This window comes from Pararge aegeria, chromosome 12 (genome assembly GCF_905163445.1).
Source record: "Pararge aegeria chromosome 12, ilParAegt1.1, whole genome shotgun sequence".
NCBI lineage: Eukaryota > Metazoa > Arthropoda > Insecta > Lepidoptera > Nymphalidae > Pararge > Pararge aegeria.
This window is the reverse complement of record NC_053191.1, coordinates 14,778,858-14,798,835: the sequence shown is the minus strand read 5'-3', so window position 1 is coordinate 14,798,835 and position 19,978 is coordinate 14,778,858. Positions and strand designations below refer to the sequence as shown.

The 19,978-nt window shown below is 36.6% G+C and overlaps 1 protein-coding gene across 2 annotated transcripts in view; it reads left to right on the top strand.

Moving 5' to 3' along the window:
• The window catches only part of LOC120628014 (histone-lysine N-methyltransferase eggless), a 41,044-nt gene that overhangs the window by 9,872 nt on the left and 11,194 nt on the right, over positions 1-19,978 (top strand). Inside the window, exons 5-22 of one of the 2 annotated variants that reach the window (XM_039896193.1) lie at positions 67-151; positions 997-1,184; positions 2,436-2,590; positions 3,674-3,789; positions 5,955-6,094; positions 8,342-8,374; positions 9,214-9,240; positions 10,956-11,096; positions 11,834-11,875; positions 12,376-12,549; positions 12,963-13,083; positions 14,030-14,126; positions 14,719-14,918; positions 15,456-15,640; positions 16,611-16,694; positions 17,241-17,351; positions 18,422-18,567; positions 19,522-19,717. In XM_039896193.1, the coding sequence (XP_039752127.1) occupies positions 67-151; positions 997-1,184; positions 2,436-2,590; positions 3,674-3,789; positions 5,955-6,094; positions 8,342-8,374; positions 9,214-9,240; positions 10,956-11,096; positions 11,834-11,875; positions 12,376-12,549; positions 12,963-13,083; positions 14,030-14,126; positions 14,719-14,918; positions 15,456-15,640; positions 16,611-16,694; positions 17,241-17,351; positions 18,422-18,567; positions 19,522-19,717 (2,241 nt within the window). The remainder of the gene's footprint in view (positions 1-66; positions 152-996; positions 1,185-2,435; positions 2,591-3,673; positions 3,790-5,954; positions 6,095-8,341; positions 8,375-9,213; positions 9,241-10,955; positions 11,097-11,833; positions 11,876-12,375; positions 12,550-12,962; positions 13,084-14,029; positions 14,127-14,718; positions 14,919-15,455; positions 15,641-16,610; positions 16,695-17,240; positions 17,352-18,421; positions 18,568-19,521; positions 19,718-19,978) is intronic. The other variant, XM_039896192.1, reaches the window with a different exon arrangement.

Here is a 19,978-nt window from a genome sequence, read left to right as displayed (position 1 = left end):
ATAATTTCTGTATTCTTATGTTGTGTACAATAAAAGTGTAGTAATTAATTAATTCATTATTTTCAGGCACGTTCTCCTATCGGACTAGAAGTTTTTAATCTGGATTCCGACGAAGAAGATTCAAATATGAAGCCAATCACTGAAATTGAAGGTTAGTCTTTGCCAATATTGTAACGCAAATCCTGTGGAAGCATTTATTTTTAACTTTACGGTCCATTTTGTATTTGTATTTTCGTTCTCTAATTTGAAGCCGGCAATAGACTCAACACATGTTCTCGAATTTTGTCCTTGTTATTACTATAATATGTCATCCACAACGGTACAATAGCACTAGAATCTGAAGACGACCTTCAATAATGAAGAATGGAACAAATATGTAAACTATTTAAAATAAACTAGCTGACCCGTTTCTAAAAATGAATCCTAGCTAGATCTATTTATCGCCCCCGAAACCCTAAATTTCATGAAAATCGTTGGAGCCGATTCCGAGATTCCAATTATATATATACAAGAATTGCTCGTTTAAAACTATTTTAAATTAATAACATGTAATACTTAGAAGCAGAAGCTATGATAGCCCAGTGGGTAGGGCTTGGATTTCACTTTCGCGGGCGCCGAGTTCGAATCCCAGCACGCACCTCTGCGTTTTCTAAGTTTTGTGCGTTTTAAGTAATTAAAATATCACTTGCTTCAACGGTGAAGGAAAACATCGGGAGGAAACCTGCATGCCTGAGAGTTCTCCATAATGTTTTCAAAGGCGTGTGGAGTCCACCGATCCGCACTGGCCCAGCGTGGTGGACTACAGCCCTAATCCTTCTCAAAGTTGTAGACTAATGCCCTGTAGTTGGCCGGTAATGGATCTATGTGAATTACACACACACCGATGCACTACTTAGCTCTTTCTACCTAAGCTTGGTAATACTGATAAACTGATGACAATGGAGATGATGGAATGAGATTATATATTTATAAGAAAATCTTGTACTCTTTTAACAGCAGTAAAAGAAGCGCCAGAAAAATTACGTAAACTACTGAAGTGCATCAATAGATCGTGCACCAACAACGATCCAAATATCGCGTTCTATATACCGGATAGACGCACAGTCCACTACTTTGATGCGGATAAAAAGAAACATGCCTACGTGTGTGAAAAGTGCGCCGATATCGTCGAGAAACGGAATCAGGTAAGTTAAGCTATTTAGGTTGCGTGTTAAGGGGTAGTTTTGAGGGGAGGAGATCCCGGATTTGATCCCCGTCAGCAGAAATTTGGTTTTTTTTTGCAATCGTGGGTTCGATTCCCACAACTGGAAAATGTTTGTGTAATAAAAATGACTGTTTTTCAGTGTCTGGGAGTTTATATGTATATTATAAGTAATTATGTATATTATTCATTAAAAAATATTCATCAGTGATATAAGTACCATCTTAGTACCAATAACACAAGCTACGCTTACTTTGGGACTAGATGGCGATGTGTGTCGACTGTCGATAGTCGTAGTAAATTTTTTTTTTTTTTTATTGTATGGAAACGTTACGTTTGACAGTAGCGTTTGCAAGATTTACGCCTGTCGCAAGCCTGTCCCGAGATACGTAAGATACGTAATCACCCCGCTGGTCTGGTGGGAGGCTACGGCCGCGGCTGGTTACCACCGTACTGATAAAAATGTGCCGCTAAGCGATCTAGCGTTCCGGTACAATGACTATTGAAAACCGGGTAGGCTCTCTCATGCAAAACCAAAAAAACGGCCTAAAAATGAACTTAATGCTAAAACAGTTTGTTTTTAATGAGACTTGAATTGAGAAACATTCCACATCCTAAGAAAATTCTGTTTATTCTCAAACTGCTTTTTCGTTACGACCAATGTTGGCGTCCTCTTTCCTACGTACTCGTAGTTTCGACTAATCGCGATTTGTTAAAAGTAGGTATAGTCAGTGGCGTGCACAGGGTTTTTGACCAGAGTATGCATAAAGAATGCAGATGGCATAAAATGGAAAAATGCTTCGCATTTATGAGTTATACAAAAAATTTAGGGTAGGCAGTGCTTTTTTTTTTTTTTTTAAATATATAGACAAGTACTTGACTGCAATCAAACCTAATGGTAAGTGATGATGCAGCCTAAGATGAAGCGCGCTTGCCTAGAAGATGCCTATTCACTCTTGATTTGAAGGTACCCAGATGATGATGATTTTCTGTGCATGCATGATGTGCACGCCACACAATACACCCGTATTCAACGTAGGGGTAGTTAATGTTCTAAGTTTTAGGCGCCCCTCGCTACACTCAGGATTCTAGATACAACACCCTCGTTGCGCTTTGGATTCCTCTCGGGACCTAAGATTTCATTATCATTAATTATCCCCATGTTGAACACCACTATAAAAAAAACTTAACGTTTTCCCTCCTTATTAAATAAAGGAATGTTTCTGGTTACCAGGATCTCATAGATGGCATCAGGAACTTCACGCCTCTATTTCAACTGCACACCACCAGAATATCTGAAGAGCTGGTCGAGATTTCGGACTCTGATTCGGATGAGGAGGTGGAATCTGGTCCGGTGCAATTACAGCTCGTGGGCGCAGAGGGAGCCGAGTAAGAATCTCTTTTTTATATTCAATTTTTTTCAAGGGCTCTTAGAAAAGAGAGTTAGTACCTAAATAGAAAGCTGTTCAAGCAAAATTATAATACACAACCTTTTCGAATAGAAGGAAATAGAAATAACACGCAAAAGTCTATTATCTAAGCGAGTTTTACAAATACGCTAATAATTATTAAGTATTTAATTAATAAATAGTTTCAAGAAACAATTAAAAATCATATTTAATTCGGAACCGATCGATGGTCATGAATTGAGTTGGTGGGTATTTTGATATAAATATGGTCATTCAGTCATGTATGATACTCTAGACGTGACGAAGATATCTCACTGTGTTTTATGGAAATTTAATGCCATTACATTCATAAAAATTAGCTATTAACAAATGTTTTACAAAAATGCGACCCCTCTTTTTCTTAGAATACATTATATACTTATTTATTCACTTATGTACATTATTTACTTCTCTATCTTATTTACTTTATGTAATATTTACTCTCATACATTACTTAAGATAAATTATATATTTATATAATTTACTTACGTACATTATTTCCTTCCATACATTATTTATTTACGTATATTATTTATTTACGTATATTATTTATTTACTCTTTATTCACTTCGTTACATTATTAGCTTACATACATTATTAAGATACATTATATTCTTATTTATTTACTTAAGTACATTATTTACTTTCATATATTATTTATATATTTACATTATTCACTTACGTACATTATTTACTTAAATTCTAAATTCATAATTCATTTATTTCAAGTAGGCCTAATATAAGCACTTTTGAAAGTCCGTCTGCTTGTAGTGACTCTACCACCGGTTCGGAAGGCAGGTTCTACCGAGATGAAGCCGGCAAAAATCGCATTGGCGCTAAAATCCCTATGAGAGAAAAAGCCTCTGCACATTTAGAAATGTATAGGCTGATGATAAAACTATTGAAATTTGCACGCGTTTCTCACCAGGATATGTAGATCATGAATTACGGTTAACATCTATGTTTTTTTACCATTTTAAAGCAATAAAAAATATTAATAAATAATTAAATGTTCTACTTTTAGAATGCTGACTGAGAAATTGGCCGACATGATCAACGAGACGTGGGAAAAATTCCAGATGGATACTCGTATCGAAGAATCTCGCAAAGAACTACTGGAAGAAATGGACAGGTTGCAGAGTAAGTTTATACCCGTTCAATATCTTATGGAGTTTAGTCACCAAAGCCGCAACGCTTTTCGGCGACTGGTGTGGACTCCCATACTAATTTTTTGTTTTGTAATCATAGTCTTTACAAATATTGTTTTAATCACAATTACGGGCACAGTCTTGTACATCGCGGAGAACACTGCGGGAAGGAGACACTTATCTCCCAGGGGAAAGGATAGAAATGTATCTTCTCCCACAGCGTTATCAACTCTCAGAGCACTAGCGCACAAGTAGAAATAATATACAAATATTATATGTAATAATATATGTAATAATAAACGGAGGTAATACTTGGACCTTGCTCACGAGATTACCGCCATGTGGAATGTTGAGTCGACCGTTATTGTTCCGATCGTCGTTTCAGTCAATGGTCTTCTCGCGAAAAGCTTCGACCAACATCTCAAGAAGCTTTCGCTTGGTTGTTGGATCAAGGGTCGGATACAGAAGGCAGTAGTCCTTGAAACGGCGCGTATTGTGGGGAGGTTTTTCACTCTGGAGCCCTGACCGCCGGTTGCTTGGGCATTCAAACGCCCCGCAAGCGGAATGTGGAAGTTTTTTTTTTTTTATAAATTTTTAATAGTGTTTTTTATTTTATATTTAAGCATTGTTAATAATTAAAAAAAAAAAAAAGAATAAATGATGGAGTAAAATCAACGGAGGCAAACTTCTCCTATTCCATATTCCCTTACTTTAGCAGGTGGTCACGTTAATTATATTTTTTGTCAGGGAATATAATCGAGGGATATAATTTTTTACTCCTAGGCCGTGCTAGCCTAGCTAGTAATGTATCTTCTCTTACAGCTTTATTAGCTCTCAAGTAGAAATAACATACAAACTAGCGGACCTTCGCGACTTCGTCCGCGAATGAGTCGACTTAAAAAAATAGTCGTATGTCCAATATAAATGATTCCGAGATTTCAATATGAATGAATCCTAGCTTGATCAATTTATCGCCCCCGAAACCCCCTGTATACTAAGTTTCATGAAAATCGTTGGAGCTGATTCCGAGATTCCATTTATATATATACAAGAATTGCTAGTTCTTGTATATATATAAATATCTTAAGATATAAGATATTATATGTGTAATAATAAACGGGGGTAAACTTCTCCTATTCCCTGTTCCCGTGCTTTAGCACGTGGTCACGTTAATTATATCCCTTGTCAGGGGGTATAATCGGGGGATATAACTTTTGTCTCCTGCTCATGCTAGCCGTGCTGCTAGCAGCAGTATTAATCAGCAAGTTTATGTGATAATCCAAGGTATAATCTATCTCTATTCCAAGTCTCAGTTTGACTCGCTGACGATTTTCTGCGTGAAAGAGCAACAAGCATCCGTACATCAAAACAAACTTTCAAGTTGTTATCAATAGTAGGATTTTGTTTACAACAAAAAGGACCATTTTTTAGCGTTCGGTCAATAATCAAGTTACTTTGAGATTATCACCTAATGAAAACGTTAATGAATTCACTTTTATTGTACACCAAATAACAAAGGAAAATTGCAAATAACAAGTGAGCACAAGGCGTGCGGAGTACACCAATCCCGTTGGACCAGCTGGACGATGGCCTAAACTCTTCTTATTATATAATGGAGGAGACCCGTGCCCGGTAGTGGGCTGGCAAATGGATTGATTAACATCGAATTTTCGCGTCAAAAAGTCACTAAAGTACTAATAAATATAACAAAAGAGTGAACTGATTTCTTAATATGGCGCTAACCGGACGCATCTTAATACAAAAGTTATCATCAGATCATGGCACTATTAATTATCGTTTTAAATACTAGGCATCGACGGTAGGAGAGCCGTAGCTTAATTGGTGAAAGCGCTCAGGCCGCAATTGCCCGAGAGTCGCAGGTTCAAATCCAAAATTTTTATATGCATTTTAAATTTATAAAATTAAATACTAGATAGACATTTGGTTGATATGATGATGACAATGCTAACAATGTAGGCGGAAACCAAATAAAAACTTACAATAGTGTAATGGAAACTACGGATAAATCTGCAGTAAAAACTCTTACACATTCATAATATTAGTGTGGTCAATAGATCATTAATTAGCGAGAATCTAGTAGCTTTTATAGCAAAAGGCGTGATTGTTCACTCATTCAGATCTTTTTTTTTCGTACAGAGGAGAGTAAGGACCTCGACACTATATTCAACGAATGTCAAACAGCGACGGACAAATTGCGCAACTCTCTCTACGCCACGTTCGATCCACTTATACAGGAGCAGCCAGCGATTGTCATATTCGACACGCCCAATTGTTCTGTAAGTAGATAATTTGTTTGAATCGCATCGCTATTCGACGAGCGTCAATCGCTGATAGATAAGTTATTTATCTCCCAAAGATTGTTATTTAGCTCGGATCTACCTTCGAGTGACATATATAACGGCGCATCAACCCCGGCAGAGTTTTACAAGAAGCGACATTATTCCCTAATTTAAAATTTTAAGTGTCAAATAAACTCGTAGTATATAAGAAAATTGCACGCCTGAAAATGGCAAACAGTTGGAACTATTCCCAACACCAAAAAATGTTCACAGTTAAAGCAATAAAAAAAAACTATTCTATTCGAACAACTTCTGCTTCTCGAATATCCATTTTAAGCGTCGTAAAATTAAAAGAAGATACTACTGTACTTGCAACAATAAAAAAAACAAAAAAGTTGTCGAGTGCTTATACACTGCGTTAATTTTAACTTGATAGGTTAATGATGACGGTTCTTGAAAATATCGTAAAAAAGGATTAAAAAAAGGAATTTTTTTTTTTTCTTACCTTCTACCTTAGAAAGAGATTTCAATGCTGTAATTTTTAATTTGTTGTTTCTAGAAATGATAAAAATTAAATATGCATTCCATAGGATCCAATTTTAAGGGTGGCCTAATTTTTATGCACGCCACTTTATATGTTTACTATATTCAGCTGGATTCATAAGAGCGATCGAACGATTTGGAACAAAGTAAAACAGATTCACTTATTGTGTACATTTATTATAAAACAAAGACCCTCGTCGCGTTGTCTGTCTGTCTGGCCAGAAAACCTGAAAAACTACCGTAAGGATTTTCAAACTGTTTTCCTGTGTAACTGTTTAACTGTGTGGCCTAATTTTTATGCACGCCACTTTATATGTTTACTATATTCAGCTGGATTCATAAGAGCGATCGAACGATTTGGAACAAAGTAAAACAGATTCACTTATTGTGTACATATATTATAAAACAAAGACCCTCGTCGCGTTGTCTGTCTGTCTGGCCAGAAAACCTGAAAAACTACCGTAAGGATTTTCAAACTGTTTTCACTAATAAACAGAGTGACTCATTCGGAAGGGTTTAGTGTATATTTTATTATGGTTTTCTGTAAATTGGCTGAAATATAACGATAATTGTTAAAGATTTCATACCGACTTGGAGCTTTACTGGCGTACGCTGCGAAAAAGATTGATAATACATAAAAATAATATACTACATGTTTGAAGTAATCATTATTTACAAAAAAGACCGCGAGGCTTTATGTCTTACTTAACAGTTGTTGCGGTTAAGTCACAACAACCGCTTTTTGTTATAATTTGTCAATCAAAATACTGGTACAATCTAGAGATGGTGAAATTCCTACCATTATCGTTAGTTTAGTTTATAATTAAGATCGATTATGTACCTGCAAATTCCTTTTTAAATTATTCAAATTGGACCTATCGTTTAGAAGTTACGACGGGTATAAATATGCTAAAAGCAAGAAAAATGCCGCGGGCCGTCCGGCTCCGTAAAGAATAGGGTTCGAGGGTTTTTAAAATATTAAAGTAGTAACTGATTCGGTGCAAACGAAGTTGCGCGGGTCAGCTAGTTGTATTTGTATGGCATGGCATTTTTAAAATATAATTACATAATTTTTGGTACATTAAAAAACTCCCTTTACTTAATCCAATAAAACACATTTATCATGCCTGGGAATATTCATAGAATGCCATTGGTGTTTCTTGATAAACATAGATCACTTCGTGAAAAGTTTAAACAAATAGGTATACTTACAGTAGCTTCGCAATATATTTATAATAATAGCCTTTGTGAGACAAAATATTACACTTTGTAAACCAAAAGCTGATATTAACAATCGACTTACTAGAAACGGACAAAAATTTGTTCGAAAAATTAAATGAATGTAGAGATATTTGAAAAGTTTCAGATTTTATTTAGTTATTTCATTTTTGTTTTAAATTCCGGGGAATTATTCGTTTTCCTGGGAATTAGGGTATTATATGTCCTTTTCCAGGATGTCAGCTCTATCTGCCAGTTCTACCAAATTTCATCACGATGAGTATACCTGTTAACATACAATTATTGTTGAACAAATAAATTATTGTTGTGAACATATAATTATTGTTGAACAAATAAACTTTTGCATTTATAATATTAGTAAACATAGTACACTTTATGTTCTATGTTTTTGCGCTAACAATTTGATTAATAATAACTTTGTGACATTAAAATATTAACAATAAAACATGTTTTCCATTACAGTACTCTTGCTTGGATAAATCTATTGTAGGCAAGGTGAGAAAACGGTTTTTATTAATCCCTTATTTTATCACGAAACCTTGAATTCATAACGGTCTACGGAATGGCGTGCAGTACGTCAATGTTTGCGTGCACCCTACTAAACGCACAGTATAAATGTACCTGATATAAATAAAAAACAACAGGGTGCCAGGGTCAGGGTCAGTAAATCCTGTTACCTGACAAGCCAATGTATTGAAGGTACTCTAGTTATACGTGTCAGTAAACATAGTTGCTGGAAGTATGTTCTTGATCTTAGTTTTTAACTGAAACATGGCATGACATTTTGTTTTTTTTTTTAAATTTTTTTTCCACTACCAGTTGCCGCAATCTCACAAAGTGGTAAATGATGATGGAGTCTTAAGGTTTTAGCAGGCTTACCCGTCGCTCGCTTAGCGGCACGTCTTTTCGATAGGGTGGTAATTTTCCAAGGTCAAAGTCTTCCACCAGGCCAGACCAGAGAAATTCAGAAATTATAAATTTCCAAATTGTCCCCTGCCGGGAATCGAACCAGGGATCAGGGAATACTTAAATTCACAGCACTCACCGTTGGGCCAGGGAGGTCGTCGAAAAAATTAAAACTTATAGCAATATGAGCTACATAAGGATGGATTCGTTCATAGCGTCCAGTGTCCCATGTTTAAGCTTCATTATACGAACTGATGGATTTCCGCTGTAGGTAATTTGCATAGTTTTCCGAAATATACGGTCTTGTGTTGCTTGTAATCAGGTATTCCCTGCGAGTTTAGATTCTGTCTGTCCATTGAGTGGAGAGGTCTACCAACGCTCCGGCACATTGGGACTTTGGAATATATTAACAGTGTTTTTATTTTCAGAACACAGGCATGGAACATACAATCGGGGTGAGAAAAGTTTTTGTCCACATTAACATGACTAACAAGTAACATCTAAAAACCAATTTATACTAATTCAAAACTGAAGCGTATAGAAATTGCAATCTTTAATTTTAAATAGCATACAGACTCTGCTTTCTGTCTACGACATAAAAGAACGTAGGACTTAGAACTGAATAGCTTAATATGCAGGTGTATCATTAAGCTAAGGTTAGAGGATGGAAGTTGCTAGATCTTAGAGCGGTTACAGCCGATAGTCGTTAAAAAAATCAGATGCTCAAAACCCGGTGCTTGAGAATCCGAAAAATTGAGCTAGAATATGCCGGAAGCCGGACTGCTGACCCAACCAAGTGGGACAACGCTTACTCACTAATTTTATTTTAGCAACTCTCCATTTAAATGACAAACCCCGTTGGGGTACAGGTTTATCATTAAAAGTATTTGAAAATGATTAATTATTGAATTATTTAGTTCAATAAAATTATAATAATAGAAAAAAAAACCACAAAAATCACTAAAAGTTAAAATTTGAAATGTTGAAAAGTTAAAAGTTAGTTTAAGTTTAGTTTCTTTTAGTTTAATGTTGAAAACTATCGGTCCCAGTTTTTGAGCACCGCACAAGACTCTGTGTTACTAACAATACTAACAAAAAATAGTATAGTATATAGAACGCATAAATAATGGAAGGGAAACATTTATTATCTGCATAATGAATGCATTTTTAATTATTCTACTAACAGCCCTTAACTACAATCTCATCTGGTGATTATGTACTCTAAGATGGTAGCTGGCTAACCTGCAAGACATTTATACAAGAGATAGGGCAGTTATATCAAACCCTTACCCTTATCGGTTTCTACTCAGCGTCGTACCGGTACGCTAAATCGCTTTGCCTGTAGTATGGTAACTAGTCACGACAGAAGACTCCCAAAAGACCAGAATAGACCAGAGATATTTCTGTAATTATCCTTGCCTATGATTGAACTCGAAGCCTGCACTACGCCAAGAAGGTCCACACTATACTATACATATATATCAAACGACATATACAACGTATAAATTAAAACCTCAAGAAATCACATGCAAAATTCAAATCATGTGATTAAATCCTGTCACTTTATTAGGCACGCGTCGCGTAGCGTACGTACTATGCGCGTGTCGGTCTTTTCTCTTCAAAAGGGTTGTCATAAGTAAACACTTAGAATGTTTTGAATTCGTTACTATGGAAAAATAAATACTTAAGCTATTTTAATATTTTTACAGGGTTATTCCTTATAAAATATACTTATGCAAACTTCAATATTATTTCGTAATTCTGTTACACGTTGTACATAATTAAATTTGTTTAGCAGGTAAATAGTTACACACAGAGTTCTATCTTTTATCACGGCGCGGTTTCATTAAAGAATAGATGTATTTTGAAGGCCGATTGGCGGAGGGCGCAGTTAACTTATTTTATGAGTACAATTCTGTGGGTTCGATACCCACAACTGGAAAATGTTTTTGTGTTAACATTAATGTTTTTCAGTAGCTGGGTAGTAATTTTCAATAATAGGAATTAGGAATTTATTTAGCACGTCAAGCTCCGGTTGTTATAATCAACTTGTGATAATAGTGGTTAAAGCCCATCAACACACATTGGAGAGAGATAGCTTGTTCCCAGCAGTGGGATTTTTATAGGCTGCCGGGAATGTCGAATACTAAGTAAGCATTTTTCCTGCCAGCGTCGTCTAAACAAGCGTCGTCTGTCGCCGTCAAGAGAAACGTCCGAGACTCCCACGAAGAAATCAGTATCATCCCTAACCGCATCAGTTGCCTCAGAAAGTAGTATCGGATATTCAGAACATAAACGAACCCTAGAACAGGTAAGCTCCATTTCGCATGTAACTGACTCAGCGATCAGTTTAATACGTAATAAGTTTAATTGCGCACCACGAGAGAATTATGTCTACCTATTATCTCGTCTATCTCCATAGAAAAAATACGAGTAACGGACAGAGATTATTATCTCGCGGTGCGCATGCTAGCCCTAACAGTCCGTCAGTTTGATAAATAATCAGACCGATAGCTGTAACAGAGTAATATTACCCACTTCTTGATTGATTTGTGTGATTCAATATTGCAAGCAGTGTTACATTGTTTACCGACATAAAAGCGGGCACCGATTGTAAAACGTGGTTGGTAGTCCTAAGATGCATCCGCTTCATTTACATTGCCTGTCTAGAAATTCAGAGACTATTTACAATTAATTATTTTGTGCGCATTACCATTGCGTTTAGATACTAATTAGAATAGCTCAACGCCCAATTATGGTATTCTATTATACATTTCTAAAAGGTAATGTATTGTTTCTGAGTACTGAGACATAGTTGTGTGTCGTGCTAGCCACGCCCCCAAACCAATCAGGAAGCCAAAAATTAAAACGCCAAGTTTGCATTGGCCATTTGGTAAATGCGACATAGATGATAAACTAATACCTGCTAGAAGGCTCTGAACGTACATTATTTCAATAATATATACAAATGTATATTCTAGTTACTGAAACTGATTCAATTTACAAACAGTATTTTTAGTAACCTTAACAATAATCACTCTTTTACAGGACGCAAGCACTGCACCTTTTGTTGAGAAGTGTGACGACGATGTAAGTGCTTAACTTTGTTTTATATTGAAATCATTGTGTTGAAGTAAATTAATTAATGGATAAATAATTTTAATTAATTTAGAATATAAAGTTGTATTTTTATGGAAAACATGAATTTTCAATTAAAGTCTAAAAACCTTTCGAAGCATTTTCCACTCAGTAAGTGGGTCCACTGTGGGAATATGCTTTAAAATGTTTATAATTGAGTTAAACATTAAAATCGATTTAAGAGTAATACAAGATCATTGAGTTTAGTATTCAATATAAGTTTTAATTTGACACGTAAGTAAACTTATTTGTATACTCATCGAGAGAACCAGAGTGCAAGCACAGCAAAGGTAGTAAAGCAGAGACGGACCTCGAATACCTCCATAGTATACCCATATATTGCCCTGATTGGGTGGCTGAGTTGATTTACCAAATATTTATATTAATAAGCTTATTTTATGAGTATTTAATCTTCACATAAATGGCTGCTTACAGTAAGTATTTATTTGCAGAATATGGACATATCGGTAGTTCAACTGTCAGTTGAAGTGGCCCCGGCGGACTTGCCCCCACCAGGGGACCTATCTCATCCACCAATCAGATTGGGCATGACAGTATATGCCATGAAAAATGCATTCGGCACATGGCTGAGGGCTAAGGTTGTTGAGATCCAACCCAAGGCACATGTGAGTAACCATACCCACACATATTTTCCTTAGTTCGTTGAAAATTCTTAATCTTTCAGAAACTACCCAATATGATATTAGAATTCTTTTTGCCAATTATTTAGTTGAAAATTACTTCAAAATATTGAATTTGTTCGCCCACTGATAATAAGCTTGTATGTCTTTTTAAAACCTTTTCGTAAAGTATATTTTTTAAGTTATAAATTTAAATTAAAACAATATTGTTATGTAAAATTGTGCCTCTTTCATCCCTCTTCTCATTGGGCTAGTTATTTGCGGGTTTAAATCCCGTCAGTAATGCAATTTTTGATTATATGTATTTGTGAGAACTATAAAATTATGGCTTTTAAAATTCCTAAAACGTACAAATTGTCGTCTAAAAATATGCTGTTATATATATTGACTAATTTCAGAACATACCTTTCACGATGGTTCGCGTTAGGTTCGAGCACAAAGTTAGCAAGAATCCTTTCAAAACATTGCCGGCCAGGTGCTTAGCATACTTTGAACCGTCGGAAGTCAGGATGACTATTGGTGAGCTCAATAAATACTATGTTTTTTGTTGTTTATTTGACTTAAGTACATAAATAAATAAATTAATTAAATATACTACGACAATACACACATCGCCATCTATCCCCAAAGTAAGCGTAGCTTGTGTTATGAATAATATACATAAAATACTTATAATATACAGATAAACACCCAGACACTGAAAAACATTCATGTTCATCACACAAACATTTTCCAGCCTTGGGAATCGAACCCACGGCCTTTGACTCAGAAAGCAGGGTCGCTGCAAACTGCGCCAATGGGCCGCCAAATACATAATTGCACAAATAATTGCATTGGAACGAGTAGACCACAATTTAAAGCGCATGACATAAAGCTCACAATGAACGAGCTGTTGTTGAGTCAATTTGGTGTGCAATGGCCGTTAGTTGGCCACTAAAAATATTGGCGATCACTTTAGATCAGTAACTGTTTATGAGAAACTGCTACTCCAAGCCCTGAAAAGACGTTTTGTTAGACTTTGGCATTTGGTTGAGATATAAGAAGAACTCACAACAAAAGCACTAGAAATAGTTCATTTATTAATCTATAACTATTTACCAATTACTGAATTCGACTCTACTTAAACCACCTTGTTGTACGCGTGACGGACGTACGAAAGGTCTTTTGCCATTTTTTTTCAAGAGGTTACCTTATTGTTGAACAAGTGCGGAAAACCCCCTTTTCCCCCGCAATAAAAAAATGCAAAAACCAGTTCTGTAGCTGGGCAGTTCGACTAATAACAGAACAACTAACCGCTGTCGAAATTGGACTGCCTTATAAAGATATAAATTGCTAATTCGACTTTATAGTTGCGCAAATCAATAACTATTATGCATTGGTAATCAATATGTATGTTAGTATTTGAGGGACGTAAGTCGTTCCAAGAAGATGAGATGTTATTTGTAATAGTGCCTATGTGTTTTAGGTACACGTGTGATAGCGCTGTTCAAAGACATCAGTTTGCGTCAGGCATACTATTCCGGGATTGTCGCCGAGATCCCGAATCCTGTCAATAACTATCGGTAAGAGAACATATATAATACATAGTTATTTTAAAAATGCTTAACTGTATCTATTGCTTTGTTACTCATTCGTTTAAAAATTTAATCTTGGAGCGCTCCTGCAGACCATGTTTGGAAACCATTCTAGCTTAGATGACGCATGTAACCATACAAAAAAAGGATAAAATGCGTATGAACGATATTTAAAAAGGAACGTTTAGAGTTGAGTTTTAAGGTTGGGAAAGAGCTTTTATGCGTTCTAAGATGTTTTACTACCTATAACTGTTAACGTATTCGATAACGAAGAAAATAATTGAGACTTAGCTTTTACCAGTTGATGCTCGTGCCTTCGTTTATATATTGTTATCTACCAATTTGCAAAATACGTGAAAAACAAACAAACCTATCCCACGGGAATCGTACATTTTTCCAGGGTAAAAAGTAATCCATTTGTTATTCTTTACTATATTCTAATCTCTGTGCTCAATTTCATCCAGATCCGCTCTGCCGTTTTGGCGTGATTGACTAACAAATCGCCTTTCAAATTATTGCATTTATAATTAGTATAGAATTGTTGATAAAGATGTCGACAGATCAAATTATGTTTTTTAAGGTACCTAATATTCTTCGACGACGGCTACGCTCAATACGCGACGCATTCGCAGACTCGCCTAGTTTGCGAGTTCTCTTCGCTTGTATGGGAGGAAGTTCATCCATACTCTCGCGAGTTCGTGCGCAGTTACTTGCTCGCTTACCCCGAACGACCTATGGTGAGGTTACACGCGGGGCAGAATTTGAAGACTGAATGGAGAGGTACGTTCTTTATAGCTGGACCTCAAGGTCAAGTCTTGATGGAAAGGGCGTGGGTATCAATCCCAAAGGGTAACACAGTACTCATAATAATGAGAAACTTTTGTTTCGCAACTTTTTCCTAAGATCAATATATTTCAAGAAACGTGGGCACATAAATTACGCAGTGACAACCATAACATCAGCTGTTATTACATTTAAGATCAAATAGGACGCCGATTATTATGACGACATAAAGGATAGCCATATTCTTAATAATTGTAACTCAAAATCGCAATAGTGTAAATGCGATTTAGGTCACATCACAATGCTAATATGATTTATGCATCCGATAAATTACCAAAATTGAAACGTTCATTTGGGCTTATATGAATAGAAATTCCACCTTAGTACCTTCATGGCAAGAGTGAATAGATATTTTCTAGGCAAGCGTGCCCCAACCTGAAGCAAAATCATTGCTTTCCTTCAGGCATGATATAAAGTATAAAAAAAAGGTCGAGAATCGATTTTGTAACGAATTGATCATCTGTGTGCTATTAGGAAAATGGTGGTCGTCTCGCGTGATAAACGTGGACGCATCTCTGGTGGAGGTCCAATTTCTGCGATGCGACAGACGCGAGTGGATCTATCGTGGCTCTACGCGTCTTGCGCCGCTCTACCTAGAGTTGCAGGCCGCAGAGCGACACCGCCCTAGAGCTTTACCCCGCACTCAGCCGCAAGTAAGGGTAAGTCAACACAACGTCCTTTTTATTCTGATTAAAAAATACATCGACTAATAAAACCTAGCCTGAGAAAAAAAGGACTGTTATTTAACAAAAAGTAAAAGTTGGAAAATCCAAAAGTGCACGCCTCATAATCTCATTCATTACAATAAAATTGAGATTTTTTGTAAATATGTAATGATTAAATTACATTCCAATTATACCGTGAACAGTAATAGGCTTCTATTCCTCAAAATACTGAAGCCTGTTAAAAAAACCAACTCGATAAGTGAAGTATTTCGGTCGTTATCGTGACCACAAGATACGGAATCCGCACATTCAGACAAGACAGATCTTTTGTAAACAATTTTTTAATTAGTTTAAATAATAAAAAGAGATTTAAAAATATCATGAGTCAAAAAATAGTGTTTTTTCTCAACATTTGTTTATTTATATTCACTTATAAAAGCAATAAAGAATAAAAAAGTGACATTTTAAGTTGGAGAATCACTCGGTGTGCGTAAACTGTAATACCCACCTCAACGCTTCGCTTATCAGGCGTGCAAAATAATATAGCGGACATACTTAATAGTGTTGAAAGGTGCATGAGTATATTATCAGGAATCACCTTGTGAAAATATTAAATCAAAAGAAACATATTTATTTTTCCATTCAAACTAATTCAAAACATTTAAGTGCTCACTTATTACAACCCAAGCAACCCAGGCCAGATAAAAGACCGATACGCGCATAGTACCTACGCTATGCCAGGTGTACTTAAGAAAATGACAGGAGTCACTTTTCAGGATTTTCTTTTATTGTGATTGCATGTGATGTTAGGGCTATATCTGATTTCTTTCACTAAAACCTATGGCAATGGTTTAATTCAAAAACTTTAAGCCTTTCGGTTTCACTGATTAGCATGAAGTGAAATCGCAATCAAGCCCTAGCTTTTAATCTTCTAAAAACAGATTTAAAAAATAACATGTTTCAGGTGAACATGCCGTACGTGGAATACACGAGGTCAGATGAGCAAGCGAATAAACAACCACAAACTCAGCGTCAACAACAAAACGAGGTATGTAATGGATAAGCTATGCTAACTTCACACAATTTGGCTAGATTATGTCCAGGACTTGTATCTTTATCTTGGACAAACCCAACTGGTAATTGGCAACAAATCACGATGAGTTTTCTAGGGATCCAGCAGAAAGTAAGATGATTTTTCTAGAGATCCAGGATAAAATACGATGAGTTTTCTAGAGAGCCAGGAGAAATCGTTCGAATCGTTGGGATCTCCAGAAATTTCACCATGTATTTGTTATAAATGTTGAAGTTGGGCTTTACCAGAAACTGATATATTATCAATTGTTATAATGGTCCCAGGCCGTTCGGACTCTATTTAATCTGCAGGTTATCCTACTGATAAAATTATTCTACATCATAAACTAAGCTGTTTAGATGAAGATAAAGCGGATATAAAGTGATTATATCATGCTTTGTCTAGGATTTAAAACGATAATTAATAGTGCCATGATCTGATATTAAAAACTCGGCCTCCACAAAGTTAAGTTGAAGTCCTACTCTCTGAGCTAAATGTAAATAAATTGGATTCTGTTCACAGGAAATACGTCGACAACGCGCTGTAGCCAAGAAGTCGACGGCTATAGCACCACAGCCTCCGGTAGCAGCCAACAACGACGATGCCACTGACAGCACCACTAGCAGAGTTGTCGTAAGTAGTCTAATGTTACCAGTATTTTATTAGTAGTAGAGCATCTTGTGACAGACCACGGCTGAAGAAGTATTTACGCCATGCTTTTGCATTTCTGCCGCAAAGCAGCATTGATGCAATACTGTGTTCCAGCCTTTAGAGTGTGGTTGCCAGAGTAATTACGGGCACAATGGTCTTAACACCTACGCCTGAGGTTGATGGACACAGAGAGCACGTTGCAGGACTTGTGCCTGGCTCTCCGGCGAATTTTTGCTCTTTTTATAGGCGATGGTTTTCCCAGTTACCCTAACGTGGAACATCTGTGTGGTCCGCCAATGAATACAATAAAAACGTCTACGAATATAAGTAACAATATGTTGACACAAACTAAGGGTGTAGAGCGTCGATTCGCGAATTACCGGGAGTGCGTATGTGCGACCTCCTGTCAGGAATGTACCGAACTCACTGGCGGATGCTCACAGCCGAAAAAACTCGACAAGTTACGCGAACTCCCGATACATATTCGCGTCGTTCCGCCGCAGTCTTATCGAACGTCGTTGAGTTGTCGCCAACTGTAAACTATCATATTGTAATTTCTTTCAATGATTCATATACAAATTCTTCTTCTTGTCCTTATACCAGGTTATGTGGGATCGGAACAACATGTCTTCTTTAAACTAGAAGGGAGACTTGTTTATTTGAAATTCGTATTCCATATATACTTATATCAATCTCTTTATAACATACCAAACTATACCGAATACCAAACATACCAAATTATACCGAAGCCGAAAAATAGTGAGTTCTGTATCTGTATCTAACTCGCAAATCAGTCATTTGCTTTCGTTGATCAAAGTTGGTTAAATTCGAATTTGACCTTGAACTTGTCTCCGTGCCTGAGACAGAACAATAAGCCGTCATTGCCTATAATTTTTACTGATAATAATGATGTACGTTTCCTGAGACCGGTTACTTCTATCGAAGCAATGGTTAAGTTCGATATAGCGTCTTATATGAGTGTATGAGTGTAGGCTGTTCTCAAAATTAAAAGCGTAAAAATACATATCACCTAAATTACGAAATTGTTCTAGTACTATACGCCCAAAAACGCAGTGAAGCCATTAAAAATGACGCCGCACACGTGTTCGCCGAAGTGCAAGAGGACGGATGTGCTCGCTCTAAAAGAGTTACGGACTTACAATCCGCTCGCAAAACCTCTGCTGAGCGGATGGGAGAGGTGAGGATGGAATTACTTTTTTTATTTCTTACACCCAAAAAAAACTGCAAGCGACAACAACTAGATTCAGTTGACAGCACGGAGCATAAAGCTTAAAATGGCAAAAATAACTTGTTTAATATCCAAAAGAATTTTAATTTGCCCGAGAAAGTAAGCTAACTTGATTTGACCTAGAACTGTCTTAGCAAACCTGAGCGTCTTCAAAATCTGGCTATTCGGTTCATATTTTGCTTACGCAAAAAAAAAACTTTAGAAACTTAAGTGGCATATGCAAAGCCGCCGCCGGGATCTGCATGAACTTTTACTGTACTTGTGTTGTGTCTTGTACTATGTGCTGTTTAACCCTAAAACTCCTTCTTATCTTAAGGAAAAGTTTAAATTTCCTGTAGTGTAGTGCGAACTAAAATTGCATCGTACGCTGACCTTGAACATGCCATTCCACAAAACGACGTTTTGCAAGCATTCGTTCACTGTTTAAGCTACTGAATTGTGGAATTCACTCGCAATGAATATAAGACAGTCTACAGGCCATATTTAAAAACGCTGTTAAGGCTATAATTATCTCTCCCAATAAAGATGACTATTATTTATTTATTTAATCTTACTTATTTTAGTATTTATGGTATGTTAGAGTATATTAGTTTTTTTGTTAATTGAGTGTGTATTCTGGTTTATGTATTAGTATGTAATTATTCGCGATTATGTTTTTAACAGTGTACCAGTACTCCCTTTTTATTTTAGTTTGTAATCCTAAGGTTGCCTGGTAGAGATCGTTACTGATCGGTAAGGCCGCTGTCATTTAAAGTGTGACAAAACAATGCATAACTATTGCAAATTTATGCCACATTATTTTGCAAAGCCGTTGGATCAATTGAATCTTTGTCGCTTAACTACCTCAAGTTATTACTATGATAAATACATATTTCATTATATGAAAACGCTCGCTGCATACAGACAAGTTGTACGTGGGAGAGGGCTAAAGCAAGTGATGTACGTGGCGCCGTGCGGGCGGCGCCTGCGCAACGTGCGTGAACTGCACCGTTATCTGCGCTCTACGGACTGCGACATGCCAGTGGACCTGTTTGACTTTTCGCCGACCACGCATTGCCTTGCGGAGTACGTGCTCAACAAATGCTTCGTGGGGAAAAAGGTGAGGGTTACTTTCTTGCTTTTTATCCGAATGCAGCAGATAGGTTTATTATGTGTCGCTCCTAATCGGAGGTCCAAAATTAATCTACCAATCCGCACTAAGCCAGAGTGGTGCACTACAGCCTAAAACCCTTCTCACCGTAGAAGGAGAACCACTACAGGGGTAGTGGGCCGGTACGAGGTTGATTTAATGATGATAAAGATGAATCGAAGGTCATCCGAAAGCTATAAAAACTGCTGGAGTAAAGGCCTCTCCCAATAG